Here is a 26,809-nt window from a genome sequence, read left to right as displayed (position 1 = left end):
ACGACCATCAATATGATGAAGGAAAAATCGTGCTTCATCCCACTAGGCAACTGTCTTCCATTTATCCAGGTTTTCAGTCTCGATGTTTCTGGCCACACTGTAGGCGTAGTTGACATTGATGCTTTGTCAACAGAGGCACACGAGTGGGACGTCTGCTACACACAGGGTTCGTACAATACTTAAAAGTCCTTAGATTTTTTGGAATCGATTTTTGGTCCTTAAAAGTCCTTAATTTTGGCCAAAATCAGCAGAAGGTCCTTAATTTTAATCATCTGAAATTTCTGTCTCTTTTTTTCAATTGCCATTTTGAGTGTGAATTAGCATTTTGGAGGAATAATTTCGGCGATTCACTGGCATATATGGTTATCTTTTGAATGGGTTTATGGGTCATAATTTGTTTTTATTTCTAATAAATTAAAAATGTCTCCATGGTATCAACACGTAACGGATGTATTTTACTGAAAGTTTGTGATGAATTTCTTACTTTTTGGAGAACGTCTGGAAGAACAATGGAAAACATAATATTTGAATGTTTTACTCCTGATACTAAAATCATTTTCTTAACATGTTTACCTTCCCTTTATTTCCTCTACTTTTCACTATACACAAGCATAGAAAGTATCAAAAATGCTTCTAATCTTGTCACATGGGCAGGCATTATAGAAAGGGATTTTTTTATTAATAAAGAAATTGAAAACTTACAATTTAAAAGATTCATCTAATATGTTTTAATGTATCATACACAGAGCTGGCACTAGGCATTTTCCCACCTGATGCAATCTCCGTGGAGCCTAAATTCTGCTTCCAGTGCCTGCTTTAAATTCTAAAAGTTTTGTCATTTCCAGATTTTGTTGTTCGGTGTGTCACTAAATTCTAAAAATTCTGCCACAGTGGCTCTGTAACCGGCCTTTACCATATGTATTTCTTCTGAATGTTTATATTACTAAAGAAATAAAATTAGCCGTTTTCTATGCATTCCAAATGCATTTCTTGTTTTTTAGAATAACGGAAATCTTTAATTAAATCCAAAAATTCTAAAATGAAAAGGAAACGGGTTGAAGAAAGAAAGTAATAAAGACAAAGAAAATTATTCTTCAAAGAAAATGTGCAGTTATTATTATGTAAATTACCCAATTGTTTATGATTTCAGCCTTTACTATAATTTCCCATTTCTATTTCCTCATATGATAGAGTTACTGAGCCAGATTAAATTTAAATTAAATTGTATAATCTTCGACCACTAGTCCACACTTTTAGTTTGAATTTGACTGTTCTTGTTTAATTACGTCACTGCGAGCTGTAAATGATTTTGTTAGCATCAGAACATGCCTTTGTATTCTAAGTTCTTTTTAAGAGGCTTATTTAAACCTTTGTCTGATGTTTTAGTTATTTTCAGACATAGCGATAGTTTGCTTCACATCAGTTGGGTTTTCGACTTTTTACCAGATCAAGTAAACCATCATAGGTACATTGTGGAGAGGTTGACAAGTTAAGAGATAAAGCAGTTAGGTTGATGCAGAAACTAGCGAGAGCATTGGTTTCCATTTTGAGACAAATCTCTAATTGTTAGAAAAGATGCTTAAAGAGAAGGAAATCGATATAAACTAGCCAAAATGTTTTGGAAGGCTTCAAATTAAAATGACGGATAAATATTTTGTTGAGTGTTGTTGTTACAAAACATAAATGTTTTGTAGCTTTTAATGTGTAATTATCCTAATATCGTTTTAGAATCAATGTTATAAATTACATGCATTTTAAACTGTGAAATTTGATTAGATTTTGATTTTAATAGGGCTTTTTTAACAAATATTGTTAAAAAATAAAATTTAATTGTGGCCATGTAAATCCATAATGACTAAGGTTATCTAATTACCTAATTTAATTATTTATAACTAACTGCTTACCCTTAAAAATTATCTCTATGTATTAAAGCGAGTTATTGCCTTTCATTAATACTCACTGAGGTCACAAGATAAAACACAAAAATGTAAAAATTCAAGTAAAACTTATTCTTTGAATCTAGTAAGACTTAAAATAATACAAAATTACTTATTATCTCTGTTTCTTTAATGGCTTATTAGAACCTTAAAGTATATTAACTGGGTTACAACCCCTGAAACTCTAGACGAAGCTACGACACAAACTGCAACAAACAGAGCCCGACTAACTTTCAACACTTGCGAACCTACATCAGGCCTTTCAGGTTTGTTCTAATGAGCAGGTCTCTCTCTAGACAAGCAGCAGCAGTAACAACATTCAGTCTTTTGTTCTGAATCATTCTGATTATGATCTTACTTCTCATTTTAACTTATGCCATTTGACATAAAATCTACCTGCTATTTACTCGACCTCTAGACTGACCAAGTACGTGACAAAATTAGACATTTAAAAAAATCAACATAAAGCTAACTCTGGGTAAAACGTAAATGTCACTTTTCTTCTTTCAAATATGTCCATCTGTTGTAAGTGTAAAATATTTAATGCTATTTGATAAATTGCATAAAGTTTATTTTATTCTCAAACTTATTAATAATTATGTTAATTAATTCATGTTTAGTAATAATGCATACTGCTTAGAGATCTATTTTATTTTTAGGATGGTATCACAAAAGTGAAATTCAGGCATAGATCATATTTTTAATTGAATTTATTCAGTTCCTTTTTACTCATAGGTCCTTAATTTTTTCACTAACAGTCCTTAAAAGTACTTAATTTTCATGTGCAGAAATGTGTACGAACCCTGTACACAGTCCCATATCTAACAGTGTCTGCTGAACTGTGTGTTCCGAAACACTTGCACTTGGAACTACACTGTATTGGGCTGTCAGCTGAGCCACTGCCTGATGCTGATTTTGCTGTACCATTCCAACTTAATCACGTGCCCTTCACATCATCCAGACAAGTTCAGTTTAAAATGTGGAGATGATTTTAATATTTTGGCTCATCGGTGTATATGTGTATAGACAGGTAGAGAAACTTAAAGCACGATGGCTGCACTAAGAAATAATTGGAAGCCTCAAAATTGACTATTCTAAATTTGGTGTTCTCCCCCTAAGTTTATCTTTTCTCCTGAATTTGAGATCTTTTCAAATTACTTAACACTGCTTGCAAAGAGAACTAAAACCTAAAATTAGCCAAACACAGCTTAGCTGTACATATGCACCTGCCTAGTATAAATACTGCTTGAGATATTGCATCATTCTTCTTAACTTCTCCTGCCATGCAAAACCTCTGTGCCACTATGCTCAGTTTATCAAAAATCCGTTGCTAGCTATATTCTAAAACTATCTTGTCTACAAAAAACTGATTTAATGTGCATTATCAAGAAGTAAAATTATGTTTCTAAAAGGCCACATCTGGAAGTTTTTGGTTTATGCATCCATCTTTTTAACTGCACGGTAAAGCCTCTCCAACACCAATCCGTTGCAACTTCTTTCTTCAAGTCCAAATGTCACATATAAATACAAGCTGGCAGGATTTACTTGTGACGAAAACCCCAATGGAGAGTTGGATATTTCCTGGCTCTTTTCCAAAGAGCTCTTCAACAAATTTTATACAAATATCAGATTCAGTTTGCCTTAAAGTATTTTGATGATATTATAGTATTTTCCCAAATTTTGATGAACATCTTAAGATAATATTTGGCATATGCGAAAATGAGAATATAAAATTAAAACTATCTAAGTGTAATTTTGCTAAAGAAAAGATAAATTTTCTAGGATATTAAGTTCAAGCAGGAAAAAGCCTAGTAATGAAAATATTGAAGTTATTAAAAAATTACGACGCCATAAAAATGTTAAAGAATTACAAAGATTTTTAGAAAATATAAATACATTACAAAGTCTGTAATCCGGACTCGTGGGGACTTCAGCGATTCCGGATTAGGGGTTAGATCATCAATTTAAATCTGGTAAGATGGCATGCAGAAATTATACAATTAAAAATATGAAACCGTAATTTATGAAATAAAGAGCAATTATGATCTAAAAGGTATCAAAATTTACAAAAAAAAAAAACTTAATATTTGTTTGTTTACTTTATTAAACATTTCTTTCAATGTAAGTTGTTTAACTTGCTTTGTTTTTTGTGCTAATACTTTCTCTTTAATTCTATAAACAGACATAATTTCTTGTTCATTTACAAAGTTCCACTGTTCAAGTCCGGTAATTGCTGTGTCGAGAATACCCATTAACTTGTCAATCGAATTTTTTTCATTTGCAATAACCTCTCTGTCACTTTATTCACTATTGTAAGCGGTATTTTCTGGATCTAGAACCATACTACAGATTTCGCCGTCTGTTAATTAATAGATGATTGGGGCATTGTCGTTGCAATGGAAAACTTCTGTTATATCATCTTCATTTATTACCGCTTCTCCACATTTCTTTACAAAATCCAATAACTGGAAAATTTCAGCTTTAGTTTGTGATGTCCGAAAACCTTCAAATTTGCGGCTATCATCTTCGTCGTCCTCCCCATGAAATATGCTAGCTGGCCATAAATTATGCCAAACATTTTTTAACGTATCTGGAGACACATCTTTACAACACACATGCGTAAAGCATACAAAAAAAAACGTTTGTGACTTTGAGGTCTGGATTATAGATAATTACAGATAGTGGACATCTGGATTACAGACTTTGTACTGTATATACCATAAATTTATTCAAAATTGTGCAAAAATTAGAGCCCCTTTAACAAATTTACTCAAAAAAGTAATTTTTCCCTATAAAAATGAACTATTAAATTAAATTTTCCCTATAAAAATGAACTATTAAATGTCAAATAGCTTTTCAAAATTTGAAAGAAAAAAAAAATTAATTTCAATACATTCCAATTTTATTTAATCCAAGATATCCTTCTCATGTATTTGTAGATGCATCTAAAGAAGCTGTTGATGCAGTTTCGAGAGACAAGAGCACCCAGATGGTAACCTACATCCAATTGCTTTTCGTTATAGAAAATAAAGGTCTTATGAGCAAAGTTATGCAGTTACTTAATTAGAGTATTTAGCCATTATTGATGCTATGGAGGGAGCGCTGTGAATTTTAATTCTGTCAGAACTGATGTGTCTTTAGAGCATTGTGATTTGATGTCCATGTAGTTTAACAGCTAATTCTTAATTCCCATGTGAAAACTTTCTGAGATCTTTTGCAATAAACTTCCTTTCTGCAATGCTTCAAAACATATGGCAAAATGGTGCATTAACTGTCTGAAGATACAGTACTGTTTGTATCAAATAGATATTAGCACCATTTGACAGTTTCATCCGTTTTTGCCTTTTGAACTTAAGGACTCTCTTTTATGAGACCTGTTACTTCTTTGCAGTATAAAATTATTTTATTCCAGAGGATTTCCATTTTAATTGTATAAAAACTTCTGTAGAAGCATTCTAATTCTCCAGCAAACACTAGAATTAGTATACAAATGCAGAAAAGGAGGCTGCGTTAAAAGGGACAGTACTTTTAATTCAGCTTCTCAAAATTTGGTCTTTTTGCTGTTTCTTTTTAATCTTATGGTAAAGTGAATATATTCAAATTTGCTTGACTATTCATAATGAATCTGATAATATAAATGTCAACAGAACTATATTATAAATTGTACTTTTGTAGTTCTAAGGCAAGCACTACCAAGAGGGAAAGTGTTGCATCTAGTCCAGAGGCCCCAGTTGCTGGCTCACCTTCTCCAGAACTCCATTCCTTAGAATTTGAGAGGGAATCGTCAACTGATGAAGTCATCAATTCTGTTCGATGTTTATATTTTGGAAGGAGTTTTATAATAAACAGTATGTAAGAAACAGCCTTAAATATATCATTATTCTTTCATAATTTCTGGTCATTTAGTTTGAGTAGCCATTATCTAAAACAGTTGAAGCCTGATGTATTTGCATTGCTCATTCTAAGTTTGGTAATAAATGGATGCACATAAAGCAGTATTTTGAATATGGGATGTTAATCTAAATTCATTCATAATTTATATGCTTATAAATACAAGGTGTGATACACACACACACACAAAAAGAAAAAAAAAAAAAAAAAGACTAGTCCAGTAAATCATTGTATTTACAGATTCAGTTCTCCGTGCCATTATCACCCTCAAAGTAGTCCCCTTCAGCATTCACACACTTCTGGATTTGGTGCTGCCTTAGCTGATAACAGCTCTGGAATGAGGTTTCTGGAAGGCCCTTCAGGAGATTCTCTGTTTTTGCTTGAACTTCTGTGGTAAAATGAGTTCCTTTTAAGCAAGATTTAACTTTAGGAAATAAAAAAAAAAGTTGCGTGGAGCCAAATCAGGTGAATAAGGAGGATGCCTCATCACAGTAATGTTTTTGCTGGTGAGAAACTGCTCGACAGATAGGGCAGAGTGGGTGCATTGTCCTGGTACAACAGTCATCTATCACTCCCCACTGAGGCCTTTTCCCCTATTTAAGTCTTTTTAGTATTTCAATGTAGTAGTGTTGATTAACAGTCTGACCACTGGGAACTCATTCAATCATGATGAACGTGTTGGAGGCCCCTAGCTTGTTCATCATCTTCCACACTGTCCCTTCCCATGAAAATCACTTGTGCCATTCAGACACACATGCACGAGACAAGCCTCAGTTAACATTTGAAATGTTTACTCCATGACCGATTTAAGTTTCACAAGAAACTTGATGTTTATTCACTGTTCGGGTTTTGCACTGCATTCTGCTGGAAAAATGTCTGGTTGAAAAAATGGTTCACTCAGTGATGCAGTACTCCCGACTGGCATGATCAGTTAAGGTAGAGGAGGTATGTGGCATGACATCACCAAAAGAGTTGTTGCTAACTCCACTCTTTTTTGAAGCTACACATTTAGTATTTTTTTTTTTTTTTTTTTTTTGTGTGTGTGTGTGTGTGTGTCACACCTCATATGTCCAAGAGGAGATATATATAATAATTTTAATAATTTTGTGTCTTGAATCATGAGAATATGGAAATGTCACTAGCTGAATTACCTTATGGGGGTGATGTAATTAGTTTACTTAATCTATTTTTTTCATTCTGAATTTTTTATAATAATCAGTAATCATGATGAAGTAAATAATCAGTTTCTTACACCTTCATCAAGTGTATTTAAATGTAAAATGTTTGCCATATCATGGTTAAGAAAGAAATTTAAAATAATTAAGTATCATAGTCGAATTTTATCAAGAATTGTAGTGCACACATTCAAAAAGATCATTTTCCTTTTGCAGTTTTGTGTTTTTTAAAAGATAATGTAAAATTACGTTTTCTGCAAATGAATGTTATTTGGCTTTTAAAATTAAGTTGTAAGAACCTGATCCAGATTGAATTGAAACCTAAGATTTTCTTTCCATAAGCAGATCCTTTCAAACGCAACTGACCAGAGATTGAGACTATGTCTGGAAAACTTGTACTTTAACATTGAGATTTTAAACTATTACGTCCAAGATTTGATGTGCCCATCAATGACTAAGGGAGAAAGATCATGGAACAGTGGAATTTTGTCTCAGTTTAGCTCTTGCCAACTGATTGGATTGACTTGAGGAAATGTTCATGATTTTTCCTATATGCAATGTTATAATGCCAGTTTCTGTTAGAAAATTCCTTTGTGAAAGCTTTATTGTGCAGTTAATTGAATTGTAAGAATTGTTTGGAAATGGTCTTCAGCCCATGTTGCAGTTTCATGTGGCTGGGTATGAGAGGAAGCAGCTTCCTCATTTTATGTGTATTGTTTTTCTTACCGCATTGCAGATTTTTGTTTGTGATGGAATGGCAACGACGGGAGGGGAAAAAAGAGGAAAGTTTTGATGTAAAGCAGACAAATTGCAAATAGCTGCAAATAAAGATTTTGCATGTTATAAAATAGCAAATTCTTCTTCAAAAAATGTCTTGTAGACTTCTTGAAAAAAACGTGAGCAAAAAAGGTTTCTTACCAAATATCATTCAGTGTTGAAGATAAAATTATGTAAATAAAAAAATTACAACCATGGAAAAAACAAAATGGTGCCGAAGTTCTGAGATTACTAGTGGACTTTAGATAGATTATGATTTAAGTATTTATTGTTGATCAATTAAATTGATTAAATTAATTAATTAAATTGATTATTAAGAGAGATAAATGAAAAGCACTAAAAAAGCGTGGAATGCTAGGAGTGTCAGGTAAGAGACTGATCACTAAACTGGAAAAGGAAATGAAATCAGACAGTATTAAATTTGATTTATTAGAAGGTGACATATCCTAAATGAAAGTGATATATTTAAATTAAACATTGAAAGTGAATCAGCCATTATAATATGAAATAGAAATACTTGATACTTGGAGTATTAAAATAAAATTGCGTTGTGCGAATCGAAGATTAATTTAGAAATGTAAAAGTGTTAAATTAAATGAGACTTCTAATTCTTCTACTATAGATACAGCAGAAAGTATTGTAGACATCGAGTATTTTTTAAGCAAAGAGATGAAAACTTAGCAATGCCCTTGCCAGGACTCGAACCACGGACCTCTGAACATGCGCCGAGTAGACATTACACCACAAAGGGATGCTAAGAAGGCAGGGTAAATACCTTATATACTCCCCCTTTTAAAGGACCCAATCGCCAAATCCTGGTAGTGGAAGATGTTATAACTAGAGTGTTGATAGAATGCTGGCAAAGGGGATACTAGTAGGATGCACCACTTGACCAGAAATTGTAGAAATGATTTAAAGACTGGGATATAATGAGATTGCTAAATTTAAAAATGTTGAGATCCCAAGACATTATTTTAACAATCTAGTAAAAAAATAGTGTGTTGGATATTCAACTGTACTGTTTTTAGTAGCCAAAAGGGATATGGCACAGTTGCATATTTCAGATACAATGAAAATATCATTGTCATGTCCAAAACAGTAAGGAGTGGTCCCCATAAAGAAGGTTACAATATTGTGCGTAGTTAGCGTATTCAGAAACAAGATGCATTTATTAGCGATATTGTTTCATTTTTATTCTTAAATAGAATAGAAACAGTTATTACAGTGAGTACATTCTATAAGGAAGAATTCTTTGCATAGTGGAATATGAGAATTGCCAATTATCAAAAACTAAACTTTTACATCATTTTCATATTGCCAGATCTAACAAATTAAATTAATAAATTCTGCTGTATCTATAGTAACAAAAAAGAAGCGGGAAAGCATTCTGTCTGCCAAACGATAATGTCACAATTATGGAACATCCTGCCTGGCATTGAAATATTACATTATTTCAAAATTAAAGAAAAAAATATGAATACAAAATCATAATGACACAACTTACAACAAATGTACCAATTAATAATTCAATAAAAACAAAATAAATTATCCAACAGTAAGAAATATCGTTATCCATAATAGGTAAAATACAGATTTTTGAAATTGGTCTTCTGAAAACACCCTTTGGTGTGCGTACGTCTACAACTCTGACACTTCCATCAGGGCCTAGAATCACCTTAATAATTAGAGCCAAAGACCAATTACAGATGGGAAGTTGAGAGTCCTTTAATAAGATTAGCATGTCAGGTGTTATATTTGGCCTTTAAGCACCCATTTAGGTAGCTGTTTTACCATTGAACTAATTTTTTATTCCTCAGCCACCTGATTAGAAGATTATCTCTTTTGTCAGTTAAAAATTTGGTTCTAGGATATCATTTATTGGTTTCCCCATCAGAAAATATCCAAGAGTTAACGCCTTGAAAATTATCTGTATCAGTAGATAAGGATGAGAGTGGCCGTGAATTGAGAATGCCCTTGATTTGAACTATTATTGTCAGAAACTCCTCCAGAGTTAGCTTAATGGAGCCTACCACTCTCTTTAGATGGTACTTGAAGGCCTTTACATGTACCTCCCAAAAGGGCACCGAAATTGGGTTCCCTAGGAGGCTCTTGGCTGCCTACAAATGTCTTAAGTAAATTTGAAGGGGTCTTGATCCATGCTAGGGCTATTGCAGAATCAGAGTTCAATTTCAATGAGTCTGTTTGAAGCTGTTAGAACCTTTTCCATTAGTTTTGTGCGAAGAAGGTGAGCGGAAAGCTCTAGAACTGGAATTGCAATGAATTTTGTATGGGTAACACATAATTTGCTGGAGAGAAGTGTAGTGTTTACTTCACCGGTGCTGGACATAGTTTGGATGTATGTCACTGCACCTTAAGCCTTTGAAGATGTGTCTGAGAAACCTTGAAGTACTACCAACTTGATATCAGTTTTTAAAAAACATCTTGGCACATGAATATATTTCAAATCTGATAGTGTTCTAATGAAATTTTCCCATTGTTTGACAATATTTGGAGGTAGCGTTTTGTTCCTATCTAGCTTAAGCAACCATAACTATTGCATAAAGATCTTTGCTTTAACAATAACTGGACTCAAGAGTTCGAGCAGATCATAGATGCATGCTATTTGAGATAGTACATCTCTTTGGGTGAAGTTAAGGATTAGCGCTTATGTTTGCCTTATATCTAAAGGAATCGCTTAAACTATTCCAAAACTTTCCTAACATTTTAACTATTATTTCTTCAGAATTTCAGTAAAGCTTGAACTCTTGCAGTTCAGTGGTTGGTGCCTTGTTACTGCACCACTTGTGCAAAGTTATTCCTCCTCTTTAGAGAAAAGGCTTAAATTCTAGCATAAGTTTTTGTAACTGGTTGAATTCTGAAGAACCAGAAAGGCGACTGTCCATGTAGAAATCTTGGAGGACTGCTCTTGAAGCTAAGTCCTTTCCCTCATCTAAGATAAATTGTTATAAAACTTTGGTGGCTAAATGTGGGATTGATGCAGTCCTGTACCTAACAGTTCATAATTAACCTTAATTAGTGCATATTTGCTATCTTTCCATAAGATTTTTTGAAACGTAGTTTGCGAAGGATTAACTTCAATCATTCTGAACATCTGTTTGATGTCAGCAGTAAAGGCAAAATTGTGTATTCTAAATCTAATTAGAACTGTGAAGAGGTTTTCTTGAATCACTCCTCCTTTGCAGAATAAATCATTTAAGGAATGCCCTCTGGAGTTTTTCAAACTCGCCATGCGTAGTTTAGTTGTTTTGCTGATTGGGCACAGTGTGGTAAATAATACCCTTCATCGATAAGTGTATCCTCTTTCACCTCTTCCATATGATGCAAATTTTCATATTCATTAAGAAGTTCTTCACAAAGTGCTTTCAAAGTAGGATCCCGTTCCAAGTGTGTCTACAACTGATCTAGTCTTTTCAATGTAATTTCTTTAGAATTTCCTAACATTGTTTCAAAAAATTCTGACTTGAGTGGCATTTCAACCATGTATCTACAGTCTGGTTTCCTATAATGTGTTTTCGCAAAGTGTTCGTTGCAATAATTTAATTCATCATTGTGAGTTTTGCATGTTTCTACTTCTTTCCCAGGAACTTCCAGGAAGGTTTTATTGAGAGTTTCTAAGACAAGAAACAGTATTTTGGTGTATAACACAAATTATTAAAATTACGAATTATTGTCTGAAATACTGCCTGAATTAAGGTAGCCAAAACAGCTGTATTGCAAGAACAAATTGTCTCTCAATTTTATTTTATCATCTCTCAAAATTGAGAAGAATAATTCGGCACCCAACAGAATATTGACTTTTTGAGGAAGGAAAAATAAGGGGTCAACAAGTGTGATTTTCCTTGGAATGTAAAATTTTGAAATAATTATTCTTTTGGAAGGTGTGAAATTAGTTATGTTTGTTACAATTAATAAGTCAATTTTCCCAGCGATGTGTAATTTAATCTGCTTATTGGAGCGTTTATTTTTCTTTCTTCAAACCCAAACCATCAGCTGCTCTTTGTAGTCATAAATGTACTTTTAGAAACCAAATCTAGAATCGGCCATAAGGGTCTGGTTTCACCAGTCGCATCTCGCAAATAAATTATTACAGTATATATCAGAACACTTTTATTATTTCCATTTGAGAAGAAGGAAATATGAGCATTTTCTGGCAGATGCAAATCAATTGACCTTGATGCATTTATGTTTTGTTGATTTTGTTACTTGAGCTCTATCATCCTCGTAATGTCTAGACCTTTATGAGCACTGGAACCTGTCAGTGGTGATGAATATGCATGTAGCAGTGTATGATGATAAGATTTTTTCTTACAAAAATAACAAGCACTATTCAAATTACAGCGAGATAGTAAATGGAATTCACTAAGACAGCTATAGCAAAGCCATTGTTTTTTGGCAAACTTACTTGCTCAGATAATTTCATATGTTTAAATTTATCGCTGTGATACAGTGCATGCAAAGGGGATTTACAAGTGATACATAATTTAGGTGATTTGTTAGATTTAATCAAAAGAGATTTGGTCATTCCAGATTAAATTTAGATGGAATATTAGCATTAATACTATTTAAAATTTGACATCTTCTGAACATTTCAAAAATGTATCAAAATCTGGTACTTTATTATCCTTTAATGTTAGCTCATATTGCTTACGTGTTTCACAGTCTAATTTGTCAAGAACAACATTTGATAATGAAACATTAGATGGATTATCTCTTGCAAAATCCAAGATTTTTCTTAATATTGTCTAATATGATGCGAAGCTCCTTAGAAGATTCATGTTTTATTGATTGCATATTTAGAATGTTTTTAATATGACAGTCTACAGTTATTCTTTTATTTTCGTATCTTTGTTCTAAAGCTTTAAAAAGTGAAGAAAAGTTATCATTTGATGTTTCTAATTATTTGGCTTCTCCCTTTTCTGTCCCCCAAAAAAGCCCCACCCAGTTTTTCTGTGATTAAACTGAGTCTTAATTTTTTAATATCCTCATCCACTTGAGACAGCAGAGCTTTCGCTTCTTCAAACTCATCATCTTTGAGTATTTTATAATAGTCAGTTTTTAGCACTTTGAATTTTTCATGAATATTTACTACTGTATTGAAATGAGCTTGTAGCTGTGCGATATCAAGTTCATTTTGCTTTTCTGCTGCTGTTAGAGCATTTGAAATCCTTGTTAATTGTCCTTTGATGTTTCCACATTTGCAATTTAAAGCTGCAATGTCCATAGTCATTATTTACTTTTGGTTTCAAACTGATATCGTTTAATCCATAGGTTCAGGTTCTGTGGCTTGCTCGGACCAGGATGTGCGTAGTTAACGTAATCAGAAACAAGATGCATTTAAATTAGCAATATTGTTTAATTTTATTCTTAAAGAGAATAGAAACAGTTATGACAGTGAGTATATTTTGTAAGGAAAAATTCTTTGCGTATAAGGAGTATGTGAATTGCCGATTATCAAAAACTAAACTTGTACATTATTTTCATGTTGCCAAATCTAATAAATTAACATAATAAATTCACAATAACAAAAATGCATCGCGAAAGTGCTCCATCGGCCAAACAATAAAATTACAAACACGGAGCAGTTACCTCGATTGGAACTTTTTGGAGCAGTCATAGGAGCTTGGCTCATCACACTTATATGACATGCACTGAAGAACTTAGAAATGAAGATATACCTGTGGACAGATTCAGAAATAGTACTGCATTGTGTCAGTGGGGACCTAATGAAATGGAAAGAATTTACACAAAACAGATGTCTAGAAATCGAAGAAAAAACTTATCCAGGTTGGTGGAATTATTGTCCCAGCTGTGAGTACCTTTGCACTTATTGACAAGAGGTTAGAAAGTGGAAACCCTTTCAAAAAATTAACTATGGTGGTGTGGCCACACCACCATAGTTAATTTTTATTAAATATGAACCATTGGCCCAGAACTCCAAGAATTCTTATTGAAAATGATAAAATAACAAATTTTGAGAAATGAATCTTAACAGCAAACTGTATTGTTGAAAAGAGCAAACCTATATTTCTTATCAAGAATTTCAGGTAGATAAAGAATGTTTATAGAATAACATCTTATATTTTCTGATGAGTAATATGAAAAACCTAGAACTAAGGAGAACTGAACGTGTCAAGGCTTGAAGAGGAGAATTTCTGGGTGAAGAAGACTCAGGAAGAAAAATTTAGAGGAAATAAGGAAGTTGAAGAAAAAGAAAAGCACAGACAATTTGAAAACAGTTGCATTAAACCTATTTGTCGACTCAAATGGAATACTTAGAATAGGTGAAATTCTTAAGAATACTGGCTTGATCTGTAACTGATTGAGTCATTTAACAGATCATATCATTAAAGATTGTTACAAAATGCTAGGACATTCCAGTGTAGCTGAAACCTTAAGATTCTCTCAGATTATAGAGAAATTTTGTATATTAAAAGGCCAACAGTGTGTAAAGAGTAATATTAATAAGTGTGTGATTTGCTACAGATTTAGAGTTAAGAGTCTAAGTCATGATTTACGCTGCATTACCGGCTGAAAGAATAACAGAGGCAGATTCCTTTGAAGTTGTTGGAATCAATTTTGCTGGTCATTTGATCACAAAGGAGGAACATGGAAAGGCTTATAAAGCTCTGTATACATGTGCTGTAACAAGAGTTATGCATCTGGAACTCGTGTCTAGTCAAACAGCAGTAGACTTGCTTCTGCCCTTAACAAGATTTAGTTAAAGAAGAGGAGTATGCTGAATGATATATTCAGAGAATGCAAAAACTTTCAAAAGGGCAGATAATGATTTACAAAAATTATGGAATACCATCAAGGGCACAGAAAGTCAAATGCTAATAATTACTTGTTAAGGTATTGAGTGGAAGTTCAATGAGAAGAAGGCAGTTTGGTGGGGTGTTTTGGCTTATGGAGGTGTCACTTAAATATGAAGAACTGGAAACAGTTATAATTGAAATTAAGGCAAAATTAACTGTGTGATTACTAAATTATGTTTATAGTGAAAAAGACTGGCTTCTTTGCCATCTGGAAAAATTCTTGAACACCTTCAACTGAAGAAAATTTAACAAAGCGATATGCACCAAAGAGTCATTACATTATGACCACCCTGTTAATAACATGTAGGACCACCTTTAGCTCTCAAAACTGCCAGCACGCGGCATAGCATTGACTCTACAAAAAGCTGATATGTAGTCTGAGGTATCTGGTACCAAGCACTCACCAACTGATTCTGCAATTCGTGCACACTGCGAGAGGGTAGCATGGCAGCGCAAATTTGGTTTTCCAAGTGGGATCACAAGTGCTCTATTGGATCACTCAACTTTTCTTTCAAGTTCACGACTTACGTGGTTGTGTTTTTTGAGTTTTGTCATTCCTCAAGATTGTTTAGTGCTGCCATTTTGTTGTCTTATGCAGATTATTTGTAGATATATTTTTTTTTAAATTTCTGTGCTTCTTAATACAATAGTAGGTAAGAAACATGTTCATGATTTTATTGCTTGCTTTGTTGAAAAATATAAAAACAATTGATGGTAATGCAAAAAGTAAAAATTTTGCAAAAGATGGATAGCGGTGCTACTTTTCGGTGCTCCTACAATCATTTTAATAAGTGACATTGTTGTGGCCCTTCACCCCCCCCCCAAATACTGCATCATTGATCCAGCCAATGGACCAGGACATAATATACAGTATTAAATGCCACTGCAGGTTGGAGTGTCTCAGACAGATATGCATACCTCATATCTTGATTTCATAGACTTTAACAAAGTGTTGATCAAGTCATGTGGAATTGCATGCCACTCTTATAAAAGTGAACTTTTCAGCTCCTGGGGGAGTCTGGTAAGGAATTTGTCACAGTGAGATTTGGTGCCGTAAGGCATCCCACGCATGCTTAATCACGCTCAAGTCGGGTGAGTAAGGTGGCCAGTCCATTCAAGTGATATCTTCTGTTTAAAAATATTCTGACACTATATATGCTCGATGAGGCCACACAATGTCATCTACTGGCAAAACTCTGGGCCAACTAATAGCATCCCTAAGCAGTCTAACTTGGAGTTTCAATACCTGGTTCCACATATCTCCGAGCAGTTAAAGAACCTCCTTGTAAGATATGCAGCTCGGTGCAGCAATTTAGCGTGATTCCTCCCTATACCATTAAACCACAGTCATGGAAATGGGATGTTTTATGGACAAAGGAAGGCAAGTTGCATGTTCCTTTCTCCCTCCATGTCAAAACACTTCTGGAATCACTGTTCAGATTGTATCTGAACTCGTCAGTGAACAATACTTGGGCCCAGTCATCTTGGCTCCATTAAACATTACAACAGCACCACTTTAAACAGGTCTCTGTGGAATCTGGAGTGGAACAGAAACCATTGGTTTTCTTGGCATAGAGACCAACTTAATAAGCCTTTGTGCAGCAGCAGAAAGGCTAATTCGAGTTCCTTTGGCAGCCTGAAGATCTAAAATCAAATCTCTTGTAGTGGCTTCGAGTATTGAGTTTCTTCGAACCAACTATGACACAAAAGTCTTCTGATACAGTTGTTGCTCTTAGTTGCCCTTGACCAGACTATCAACTGATCTAGTGCTTAAAAAGTGGCTCCAAACTCTTGATATGACACTTTGAGAGAGATTCAAACTGTGAGTGATCTCCCTCAATTCTAGCAATTAATTGCCACTTTTGACCTTCACTTAAATTATGTTTTTGAGCCATAACTACTGAATACTGATGACTCTCAGTATCAGTATTCAGTAGTATTCTCAGTATCAATTTATACAACACTGCAGACTGGAATTCTAACATGCGTCCATTGCACACCACATTGTTGATCACTGAATTTGCATGTTTCTGGTTTTAACTTGTGCGTGGAAGTGCAATTTTGTATTCATTTGTATTTAATTAACATAAATAATTATGGCATTGGATATTGGTTGCTATTTTTTCTCATTAATCATTTAATTCTGATAATTCTGATGACCAGTGTAGATGCAGCCATTCTCATTTCCATGCTGCTATATCACAATATTTACGTGTTATAATAACTGCTGAAAGTGCAACTTCACACAAACATGGCTTTGTGAATGGAATTAAAAATGAAAATACAGTACAAAGTCTGTAATCCAGACGTCCATAAACCGGACCTCAAAGCTACAAACTTTATGCGCATGCGTAAATACATGTGCATATGCGTTTACGCATGCACGTTTAATGTACAATGAACGGTATAAGCTTGGCTAAAATTATCTAAGTCACTTCAGTTAATGTTTCAGATTACACTGTTCCTTAATCTTCTAATTGAATCGCACTTATTATTTTTTGCAGACTGTTAGAACAATTTTATAAAAATTAAGCTTGAACTTTCGATTATGTCAAAAAGAGTTTCCAATTCTGGATCTGCCAAAGGATCTACAAAGCAAAAGCGTGTTTCGATGTCCATTAAACAAAAAGTGGAATTACTGCAAAAAATGGATAAAGGTCTATCCGTCTCAAAATTATGCGAGAAGTATGACATTAGAAAGTCCACTATATATGACAAAAGAAAAAGGAACGTTTTGAATTTTTTGTGGAAACATCTTAAACAACTTACATTGAAAGAAATGTTTAATAAAGTAAACAAATAAATATTAAGCTTTTTTTGTAAATATTGATACCCTTTAAATCATAATTGTTCTTTATTTCATAAATTACGATTTCATATTTTTAATTGTATCATTTCTGGTTCTAGGAAAAAAGCCCACAGGAATATTGCTCACAGAAAAATGCTCCAGAAAAAAAGCCCACACAAAAATAAGCTCACATGGAAAAATGCTCACTTAGAAATATGCTGACATGGAAAAAAGCTTACACAGAAGTATGCTGACATAGAAATACGCCCACTGATAAATAATTCACATAGAAATATTCCAATAGTAATGAATCACATTGAACATCATACACCTACTTGAATTTTCTTAAGAAAAATTGTTTAAATTACCAAAACATCTATGGTATATATTTCAAAAACTTTATAACTTATGTGTAGATTCAGTTGCTACATAAAATTAACAAATGGACCGTTTTGAATTAAAAGGAGAGGAGAAAGGAAGTAAACATGAAACAGAATTATAAAGTAAAAAATTATTATAATTTTAATTGTTAAAAAAATAATAAATATAAGTCACACATGTTTTAATATAAACATTTAGAGGAATAATGAATGAGAATTTAGAATGATTATTTTATTTAAATTACTTAAAATATTTAATTTTATCATTGGTTTCATCATAGTTTCTTATGTGATTCACGATTACCAAATATAAGTTTTTCATGTTTTCGTTTTTTTACCTCAGTACATCCTGTATTTACATTAGCTAATAACAAACGATGAGAGGCTAAATCCTTCGCAACAATTTGTGGTTTTAGGAGATTTTTCGAAGGCTGCTTCATAATGTTCAACTGAGAGGCATCATCAAAGTGCCTAAAAATGTTAATTTTATTTCTAGAATTTTAAATTTTTGCAGAAATTTTGCAACTTTTTTGGCTCAAAACTTGAATAACTACCTTCAAACGTCAATTTTTATAGATATGCATCAAAAGTATGCAAAAATAGAGTAAAGAAACAAAAATTAATTATTAGCAGTTACAGGAAAAAAATGTCGTACAGGGGCAGTGGTATAAAATATAACAGTTACAACAGTTATATTACAGCAAAATTTTACTACAGTTTTCATGCTTTTATTTATCGCCCCTGAAAAGGTTAATGTGAGCATTTGTCCATGTGAACATAATTCATGTAAGCTTTTTTCCGTGTGAGTATATTTCTAAGTGAGCTTTTTTCCTGTGAGCTTTTATACCTGTGGGCTTTTTTCCTGTGGGCATTTTTCCGTTCACCATCATTTCTGCATGCCATCTTACCAGATTTAAATTGATAATTTATAATCCGGAAAAATCCCTAATCTGGAATCGCCGAAGTCCCGATGAGTCCGGATTATGGACTTTGTACTGTATTAGAGTATTTTGTAATCTCTCTGTAATTAGTCGTGGTGCCTTAGGCCATCTCTGCACATTGTTTGGAATTTAATGTGTAAGGAACCAGAGAATTGCTGCATCTGCTGTGTTTTCCTGATTGGAAAATGAGCTCAAACATGATTTTTCAGGATGCTAATAATGTAAGCTCCAGTTAAGATCATGTCAGACTTACTTCCAAATGATAAACCAGAGTGCCGTCTCCACATGTGGGTATTTGATAACATAGTTGTAATTATTTATATTCTTCTTCATCTAATACATCATGTATTGCAATTGCATACTCAATATACTTGCTTGAGATAAAGATGGGTATTCTGAAAATGTGCCTGCAGGTTTTCATGACTGTTGTGTAGTCCATCATCCTCAATACTTTTGTAGCCACTTCCATCTTGCAAGCTTTTAATTAACACTTAATTTAATAAGAGATTTTAAAAAATTATAATTGGATCTCTAAACAAGATGAATGAAAAAAACTATTTCATTGAGTGCACAAAAGGAATAGTATAAGAGTTCCAAGGCAAGAAACTTCGAACTTTCTGCAAAACTGAACAATCAAAAAATAGCGATCAGGATACAATAATTTCAGGTAACGGATAGACGAGGGAAATGCTAAGAAGCACAAAACTGGATGAGAATAACAATCAGTATTTCTTTGATTAGAAGACTTCATCTGTAAATGGATTGCTTTCAGAAGAGCTAAATTTTGGCTGTTATAAGCATTTGCCCTTACAGCGGCAACTCAATTAAATATATCCTCAGAAAATTCAAAGCATTATAATACTGGATAGGCAGCTTCCTGCAGTGATAGGAACTGTCTTCAAGAAGAGTGACAGCTCTATGCAAATAGGAAGAGGACATTTTATAAAGCCTAGCTTGTAAGAGGTTGTGACATTGGTAAAGGATAAAATTATAAACAGCTGTATTGACAGTGTATTATGAACTGGTTACAGAGGCAAGTAATACTCATGTAAGTAGAGCTCTATTGCTAGACATAAGAGACTGAGGTTAAGGTTAATGGTTTTACAGAAAATTCTGTCTCAGGAAACTCAGGCTTGAATTCAAGGTTTGGTGCTTTATGACTGAATTCAGAAAGAGATGACATAGCTATAGTATTTGAATAAGTGAAATTTTTTGTACATGAATAAATGTAGATTCTTGAATGTATGAATAAATGCAAATTATTATAGATGGATAAATATTAATTATCTTGCATGGAAAAAATTATATATCCCCTAAAAATAAGTCCTGATGCATCTTTATGAGAAAAAAATTAATGTAAGACCGAGTTTTATATTCGGGGAAAACATAATATTGGATAATGAAGGAGTTTATTTCAAGTTATCTGCAAAAAACAATTTTCATTTGGGGAAATTTAGTTAATTATAATTACTGTATGAAAATTTGGATATTGCAATGTGTAATATAATTGACATTGAAAATGTTTCTCCTGCTGGCATCATTGCACATTAGAAGTAATAAAACTACACTGATAATATATGGATTAGTTTTCTAAAACAGAACTTGATTCTTGCCTATTTACAGATATTGTTACTACTCCTACATTATGGGTAGGTACCAGCAATGGGAGCATCTACATTTACACCATTACACTACCTGCCACTGGCTGTAGGACTTCTGATGCTGTTACTTGCCAATTAGGTAAGCTAAGACTATGTTGTGTGTAAATTGTTTGGCTTTATTTCTTTTGCATTAATATTTTACACTGTAGAACTATTGGGTGATGTAACATTCTCCATCCTTTAATCTTTGAGTCAAGAAGGTGCATCAAAATTTCAGTATTCTTAATTTCATACGGCATGTTTGACAAAACAAAACTACTATTCAAGTGATTTAAGCATTCTTCAACATTCTTATTCAAGTGACCTTGAGCATTCTTCTTGTATATCTTTAAAAAGTAGTTGTCAATCCATCTGGCTAACAGAGGGAAGTCTGAATTGGACTTTAAGTAAGCATCAGTCAATTTTTCATTGTTTTTGATTTAATGAAAACTTAATAATTCCTACAGTGGCAGTTAAACTAAACTGGGAAGGATTATAATTCATCACCACTTTCACAGTACATTCAGTTAAAGGCCGCAAGCTCAGTTCTCAGCAGCAGCACAATTGATTTTTAAGTACCTGCTCACAAAAGTTTACTGTCTACAAGTTCCTTTGAAAAATACAGCTGAAAGCACATTTGAAGCTGAAAAATGTCAGTCTGCTGTCTGCATCAACATAAAAAATTTTGGAAAAATTATATTACTTTAAACTTTTATGCATGTAATTTTTAGCAATGTTTTCTTAATTATCATGCTCTTTTGTGAAATATTCTCATTTGCCCCCTTTTGGTCTTGTGGAATTATGATTACCTGTACAATCTCATGTTTTGTTGAGAAAATTATTTTTGCATTTCCCATACCCTTTACTGAATGACCATATTACTTCAAATCTACCCCATGCAAAGAGAATGTACCAAAATAATATGGAGATTTTCCTTAACCTTAATATATATATTATATATATTTACTAGTTTCTGCACCAACTCATGAAATATATTTGTGATGTATGTGTTAGTTTATTATGCATAAGGTTACTTCAAATGAAGAATATGTAGGATTTCCAATTTCAAGAGACAAAATATATTTTAATCACCAAAACACCAGTCTAAAAGCAGATAACAGATCACCCTTTCATCCTTCACTGTATCGTAAGAAGGAATTGATAAAGATCCAGCTTAATTTCTCCTTAGGAATTTGATAATAGTATTCATTAATTCATTAATTAAGTTATTTTTCATAAATTCCCATAAAGTTTTTTCATTCAAAAAAACGATATACTGTGTTGAAACTCTACTTCTCCTAGATCTTAATACTGGAGTGGGAAAAGCAAATGAAAATCTGATTGAGAAAATTATAGTCATCATTTGCTTTGATTACTAAGAAATGGTTTATGTATTTATGTATAAAAATGTATTTCTTACCCTACGTAACACTCTATGTAAATGATTTTCAATGTCTATATTTTACAGTTTGTTTATACTGACAGTCTATATTAATTGTTTGAAGGTTAGGCCAATGTTTTCAGAAAAATGGTTAAAATTTCTCATCTATGATGCTTTTCCATTTAACACTTAAACTGATTAATTTCTTGGTTATAAGAAATATCAAAATTCATTTACATCCTGTATACAGTTTGGATATAGATAGATGTAAGTTCTGTTCCCTTTCCCCAAACCTCAAAAAGAAGCTGAACTGTATTAAAATCTACATATTAAGTGATCTGAGAAACTGAGTTAGTTCTGAAAAACATGCAGAAAGATGAGTGTATCTTGGAAGAAATATAGCAGCATTTTGAACTCCGATTTCAGAGTATTACAGAGCTATTTTCTGTAGAATTGTGGCAAAATACTTCTTAGTAAAATTCCCTGTTAAACTTTATAACCCTATCATTTAGGGCTCTTTTTTTTTTTTTTTTTTTTCCCTATATCTCTGACCCATACAGTTCAAATTATTCTGGATATTAAATCTATTCAATTTGAAATCAAAGGATTTCAATTGCAGGAATCAAAGGGCTGTAGAGATCATGGCTTCCTGTTCTAATTCTGTAATTTGAAGATGATGGGAAGCAATAGGCTAGAATAAATCATTGGTACATGGGTCAGAGCAGAGTTTGTGAACTTACTGAAACATTAAGCTATTTTTTATGTAGTGTGATGATTAAAATGAAAGGATAAGTAACCAGAAATTTTGGAAATCCTTAGAAGAACACTGCATTATTTAGAACTCTCTGAAAGTAAGTAGGCTTTAGGAAATTGAAGTACCGTAATTTCCGGAAGAAAGGCCGCATCAGCGTAAACGCCGCACTCGAGAAAAATGGCGGGAAAAAAATTAAAATTACACAGAAACGCCGCATCAGCGTAAATGCCGCAGTAGATTAAATTGCGCTTGACATCGTCGTGGGCCGTATAGATGCAAAAACTCAACCTAAGTCCTGATATATGACATACCAGTTAAGAAAAATGTATGAAATGAAACCATATCTCAAGAATAAATTAAAGGTAAGAAATGTATAGCTTCTGTGCCGTTTAGAGACATTTTCAAAAATTTTCCGCTCCCTAATTAAAAACTATTCAACAAGTACTTGTACCCTAACTGATGAGATCTGTATTTGGCAGAATGCCAAGAAAAATCCATTCATGCTGAAGGGGAAATACGTCAGAGTTCGTTATAACGAGGCAGGTGGAGTCATGTCCGCCTTTGAAAAAAATTGCAGAAAAGGCTGGGGTGGAAAGAGGATGGGTCCTGGAAGATTCATCGAATGGCAGAGGAGAGAGACTATTCAAACTGATGAAAATGTTGATTTGAAAGGGGGAAGAATGTTATTGTTCTGAGATCTCGTTTAGGGTGAATAAGGCATGTAGGTCCGTTCAAGGGAAAGAACGTAAACAAAATAACGTTCGCAAAAGCAACTGAGTGGTCTTTTGTGTGGGAACAGCACCAATCTATGCACAATGACAAGGCCATCCAAACTATGTACAATGACCATCATAGGAAATATTTTATTTTTAGTGCACCTAAACGCCGCATGGGTAGAAACGCCGCACCTGCTGAAAATTTAAGTTTTAAACACGTAAACGCCGCGGCGTTTCTTCCGGAAATTACAGTAAACAAAGTCAGCAAGGAAAAATTTGTCCTAGTAAAAATGAAAAAAGTGAGTAGTTTAGTAGGAGAAACTTATATGAGTAAAATCCAGAAGAAACAACTTTAATATTAAGTTGGATCAGAAACTAATGCAGGATTTGGGTTTACCAAAATTTGAATACATAGAAGAATATTATTGTGAATCTATGGTCAAAATTATCTGCCTATGCTAAATTATCAAAATTATTTAGCATAGGCAGATGCTGTCAGTGAATGCCAATGTGAAAGAATGTCAAAAAAGCTCTGAAGTGGAAATTTTAATATTTTGTTAGAATCTAGCAGTTGCATACATAGAAAGGCGGGAAATGATGAATTAGGAGATACTGACAGAGTCAAATTCATGTATTACCAAGAAAGAAATCATGGAGAGTCTAATATAATTAATATAACCTAAGAGGTTTTATGTTGGCAGGAAATGATGAATTAGGAGATACTGACAAAGTAAAATTTATGTCTTACCAAGAAAGAAATCATGAAGAGTCTAATATAATCGTTAGAACGTAAAAGGTTTCATGTTATCGTGGTTCAAGAAACATTATTCAATTCGAACCACAGCAAAATCAACTAGCAAAGAACAGATTTCAAGCTTCAAGTTTATTCAATTCAATATGCATTCTACTGTGGTTGCCAGATTCAAGAACAAGAAATATGCATCATGAAGCATTTACACCTTCTACTGGTGATTTAAATGTATTTCTGGATAAAATTTCTTTCAGAGTCTTTTTATTAGGATAGTTAGTGAGTAGCAATAAACCATTTAAATAGGAAAGTTTTCTCATGCTAGTGTTATTGTTCCACATGAACTCACAGTTAAAAGCCATCAACAAAGCATACTTTACACTTCTCTGTGCACAGGGGCTACAGCCTTTTTTTCTCTGCAACTACATTTTGAAAAAAAGAATTTTATATGCTAATCCTACTCAGAAAGAACAGTGGTTAAGAACAGAGGGGGGAAAAAAAAGATTGCATCCAAAGCAGATTATGCTATGCATGTGATAGGATATGGAAAGCATGATTTATTTTGAATTTTTAGAACCAAACCATTAATGCAGTACAATTAATTATGTATTGTCCCCATAAATAATTTAAAATGGGTTTAAAAAACCAAGGAACCTGCTTTAATCAAGGACGTGATATGATTCATCAGCAGGTTGGATGCTGAATCACATACTGTAAGAGTGATTCAACTAAGAGGCGCTTAATAGGAAATTCATACTCATGCACTAAAAGTTAAGACATTGTTTCCTCCATTTTTTACATGTTTAAGTCTACAGCGGTGGTTGTTTTATTTCCACTACTGGTTTATTTTGACCTACATATCTCGTAGCACCATCTGTAATTGGTATTGTGAACCAATTATACCTTGTGATTTATTCTATATACAATTAATGCCAATCTTTGCTAGTAGTTGGTGCCTGAAGTGTAGAAACCATTGTACATCTGGCTGATCTTCATTGTCCTTATCACAACAAATATTTCACTACATTCATCATTCATCAAGAACTTTAATCAGATGTAATCTCTACATATTGTTGCGTTTTTTCTTTTCTGACACCAGTTCGTATGGGGTTCATGAGGATTTGGAGTGAATAATGACAATACTACCTGATGAAGTATCGAAACACACTTTATTGGCCGGTATTAATCAGGACAGCTTCAAAATCTCATTTACAGTCATCGAACTGTTATAAACACGCTGACATGATCAGTGACACAGCTTTCAGGTTATCAAGCTATCGTGGTGGAGACAGCTTCACTGCAAAGCACCAGAGTACAGCTCCTGACTGCTCGGTCATTCTCAGAACTCCACGTACTCTCGAAAGTAAGTAGGTTGGTTAAGCTTGTTGGTTAGCAAGTCATCGACAAAAGCATAACCATCTTCTAGATCTCATGTGACTTCATCTATAAAATGTTGAAAAGTCTCAGATACATTGCGTAAGCCAAATAGCTCACGATTATGTTCGAATCAACCAATTTGGTTATAGAAGTTTTATGAATATCATCGAAATCAATAGGTATTTGATGGTACACCTTAATAGTGTCAGCATGACTAAAAATCACTAAGCAAGGAATACGTATTTATCTTTTATTCTTTGGGCATTCAATGCACAATAATCTCCTACAGGTCTCCATTCTAAAGTTCCCTTTTTTGGAAACATCAGCACCGCATTTATGTATAAGCTGCACATGCTATAGCTTACAGCCCCCACTTTCTTAAGGGCCACCTTCAAAAATTGTACTATATTCCATATTAAGAAGAAAAAAAATGCCTCATATCCATCATAAAGGGCCCCATGTTTCAAATAGGTTAGGAGCTCAATAGATAAATCCGGTCCTGGGAAACATGTGAAGTGAGGATGCCTAATTGCTTCTCAAAAGTCTCAAATGCCTCAATTAGTTTAAAATTCTTGTTTTGCTAAGTGATCTGTAACGATGAGGTTTTGCAACAACAGGTGGAGCTTTGGTTATGATGAACTGAACAGTGTTGTGTTTACCAGGTGAGTTAGGATCTGATAATTTAGTAATAGAATAACTTAAAATTTTGTGATCACTAAAAACAGTTTTTGCTGAATAAATGTCTGCATTTTTCAGACAGTTTGAAAAGGCTTTCCTGAATCTTTGAGACTATTGTTTCTAAGATAAGGCACCAATTCAGAGAAATGGAGGAAATCTGCTCCAAGAATAGGTATACTAACATTTGTTATAAGAAAAGTCCAAGTAAACTGTCATCTTAATTTGAAATCCAAAGAAAGTGTTTTTTGACTATAAGCATAAATATTTGAAGAATTAACAGTAAAAATTGTTGGAGATAATTTCATTTTGAGGACTGTTTGCCAGAAGTAAGCATATATAAGAGCTGCTATCGATCAAGAATAAAATGTTCTTTGTTCACGAATGAACAGGCGACATATGATTTGAGGCAAAGAATAAGTTGTTTCCATTCTTTGCTAGTTTTATTTCCCTGCCATGAACAAATTTTGGTACTCTACGTTTTTTTACCAAAATGCCTATGATACCAGCAAACAGAATAATCTCTCCTTTTGGAACTGCTTCTTTCTTCATTGTGATCTCTGCAATTTGACAAGCGACCACAAAAGGGAAATATGATCAGTACATGTGTTTAATTTTTCTATTTTTTAAATAATTTATCCTCAGTAGATTGATCAACTTTCTGAGAAATGGTACAAGTCCCTGGTATCAGATTTACATTTAAGATTCTGTTGTAAATTTCTACAGGGTTTGTCTAAAGTCAAGTCAGAAACTGCTGTCAAAATAGAAGACTGAAAGGTCGAAGGTAAATGCC

At 33.4% G+C, this 26,809-nt stretch overlaps 1 protein-coding gene across 6 annotated transcripts in view; it reads left to right on the top strand.

Annotated features, from left to right (window-relative positions):
* LOC118200960 (lethal(2) giant larvae protein homolog 1-like) overlaps positions 1–26,809 on the top strand; it is a 280,707-nt gene that overhangs the window by 187,158 nt on the left and 66,740 nt on the right. For all 6 annotated transcript variants that reach the window (XR_015040817.1, XR_015040816.1, XM_085815717.1 and 3 more), the window contains exons 17-18: positions 5,613–5,785; positions 20,349–20,465. Coding sequence is in view for 4 of the 6 variants with exons in the window: in XM_085815717.1 (XP_085671843.1) it covers positions 5,613–5,785; positions 20,349–20,465 (290 nt within the window). In the remaining 2 variants the exon portion in view is untranslated. The remainder of the gene's footprint in view (positions 1–5,612; positions 5,786–20,348; positions 20,466–26,809) is intronic.

Source organism: Stegodyphus dumicola, chromosome 4 (genome assembly GCF_044657685.1).
Source record: "Stegodyphus dumicola isolate Sdum_Otavi_A_Nest chromosome 4, ASM4465768v1".
Classification (NCBI taxonomy): domain Eukaryota; kingdom Metazoa; phylum Arthropoda; class Arachnida; order Araneae; family Eresidae; genus Stegodyphus; species Stegodyphus dumicola.
This window is presented reverse-complemented; position numbering and strand designations above follow the sequence as displayed.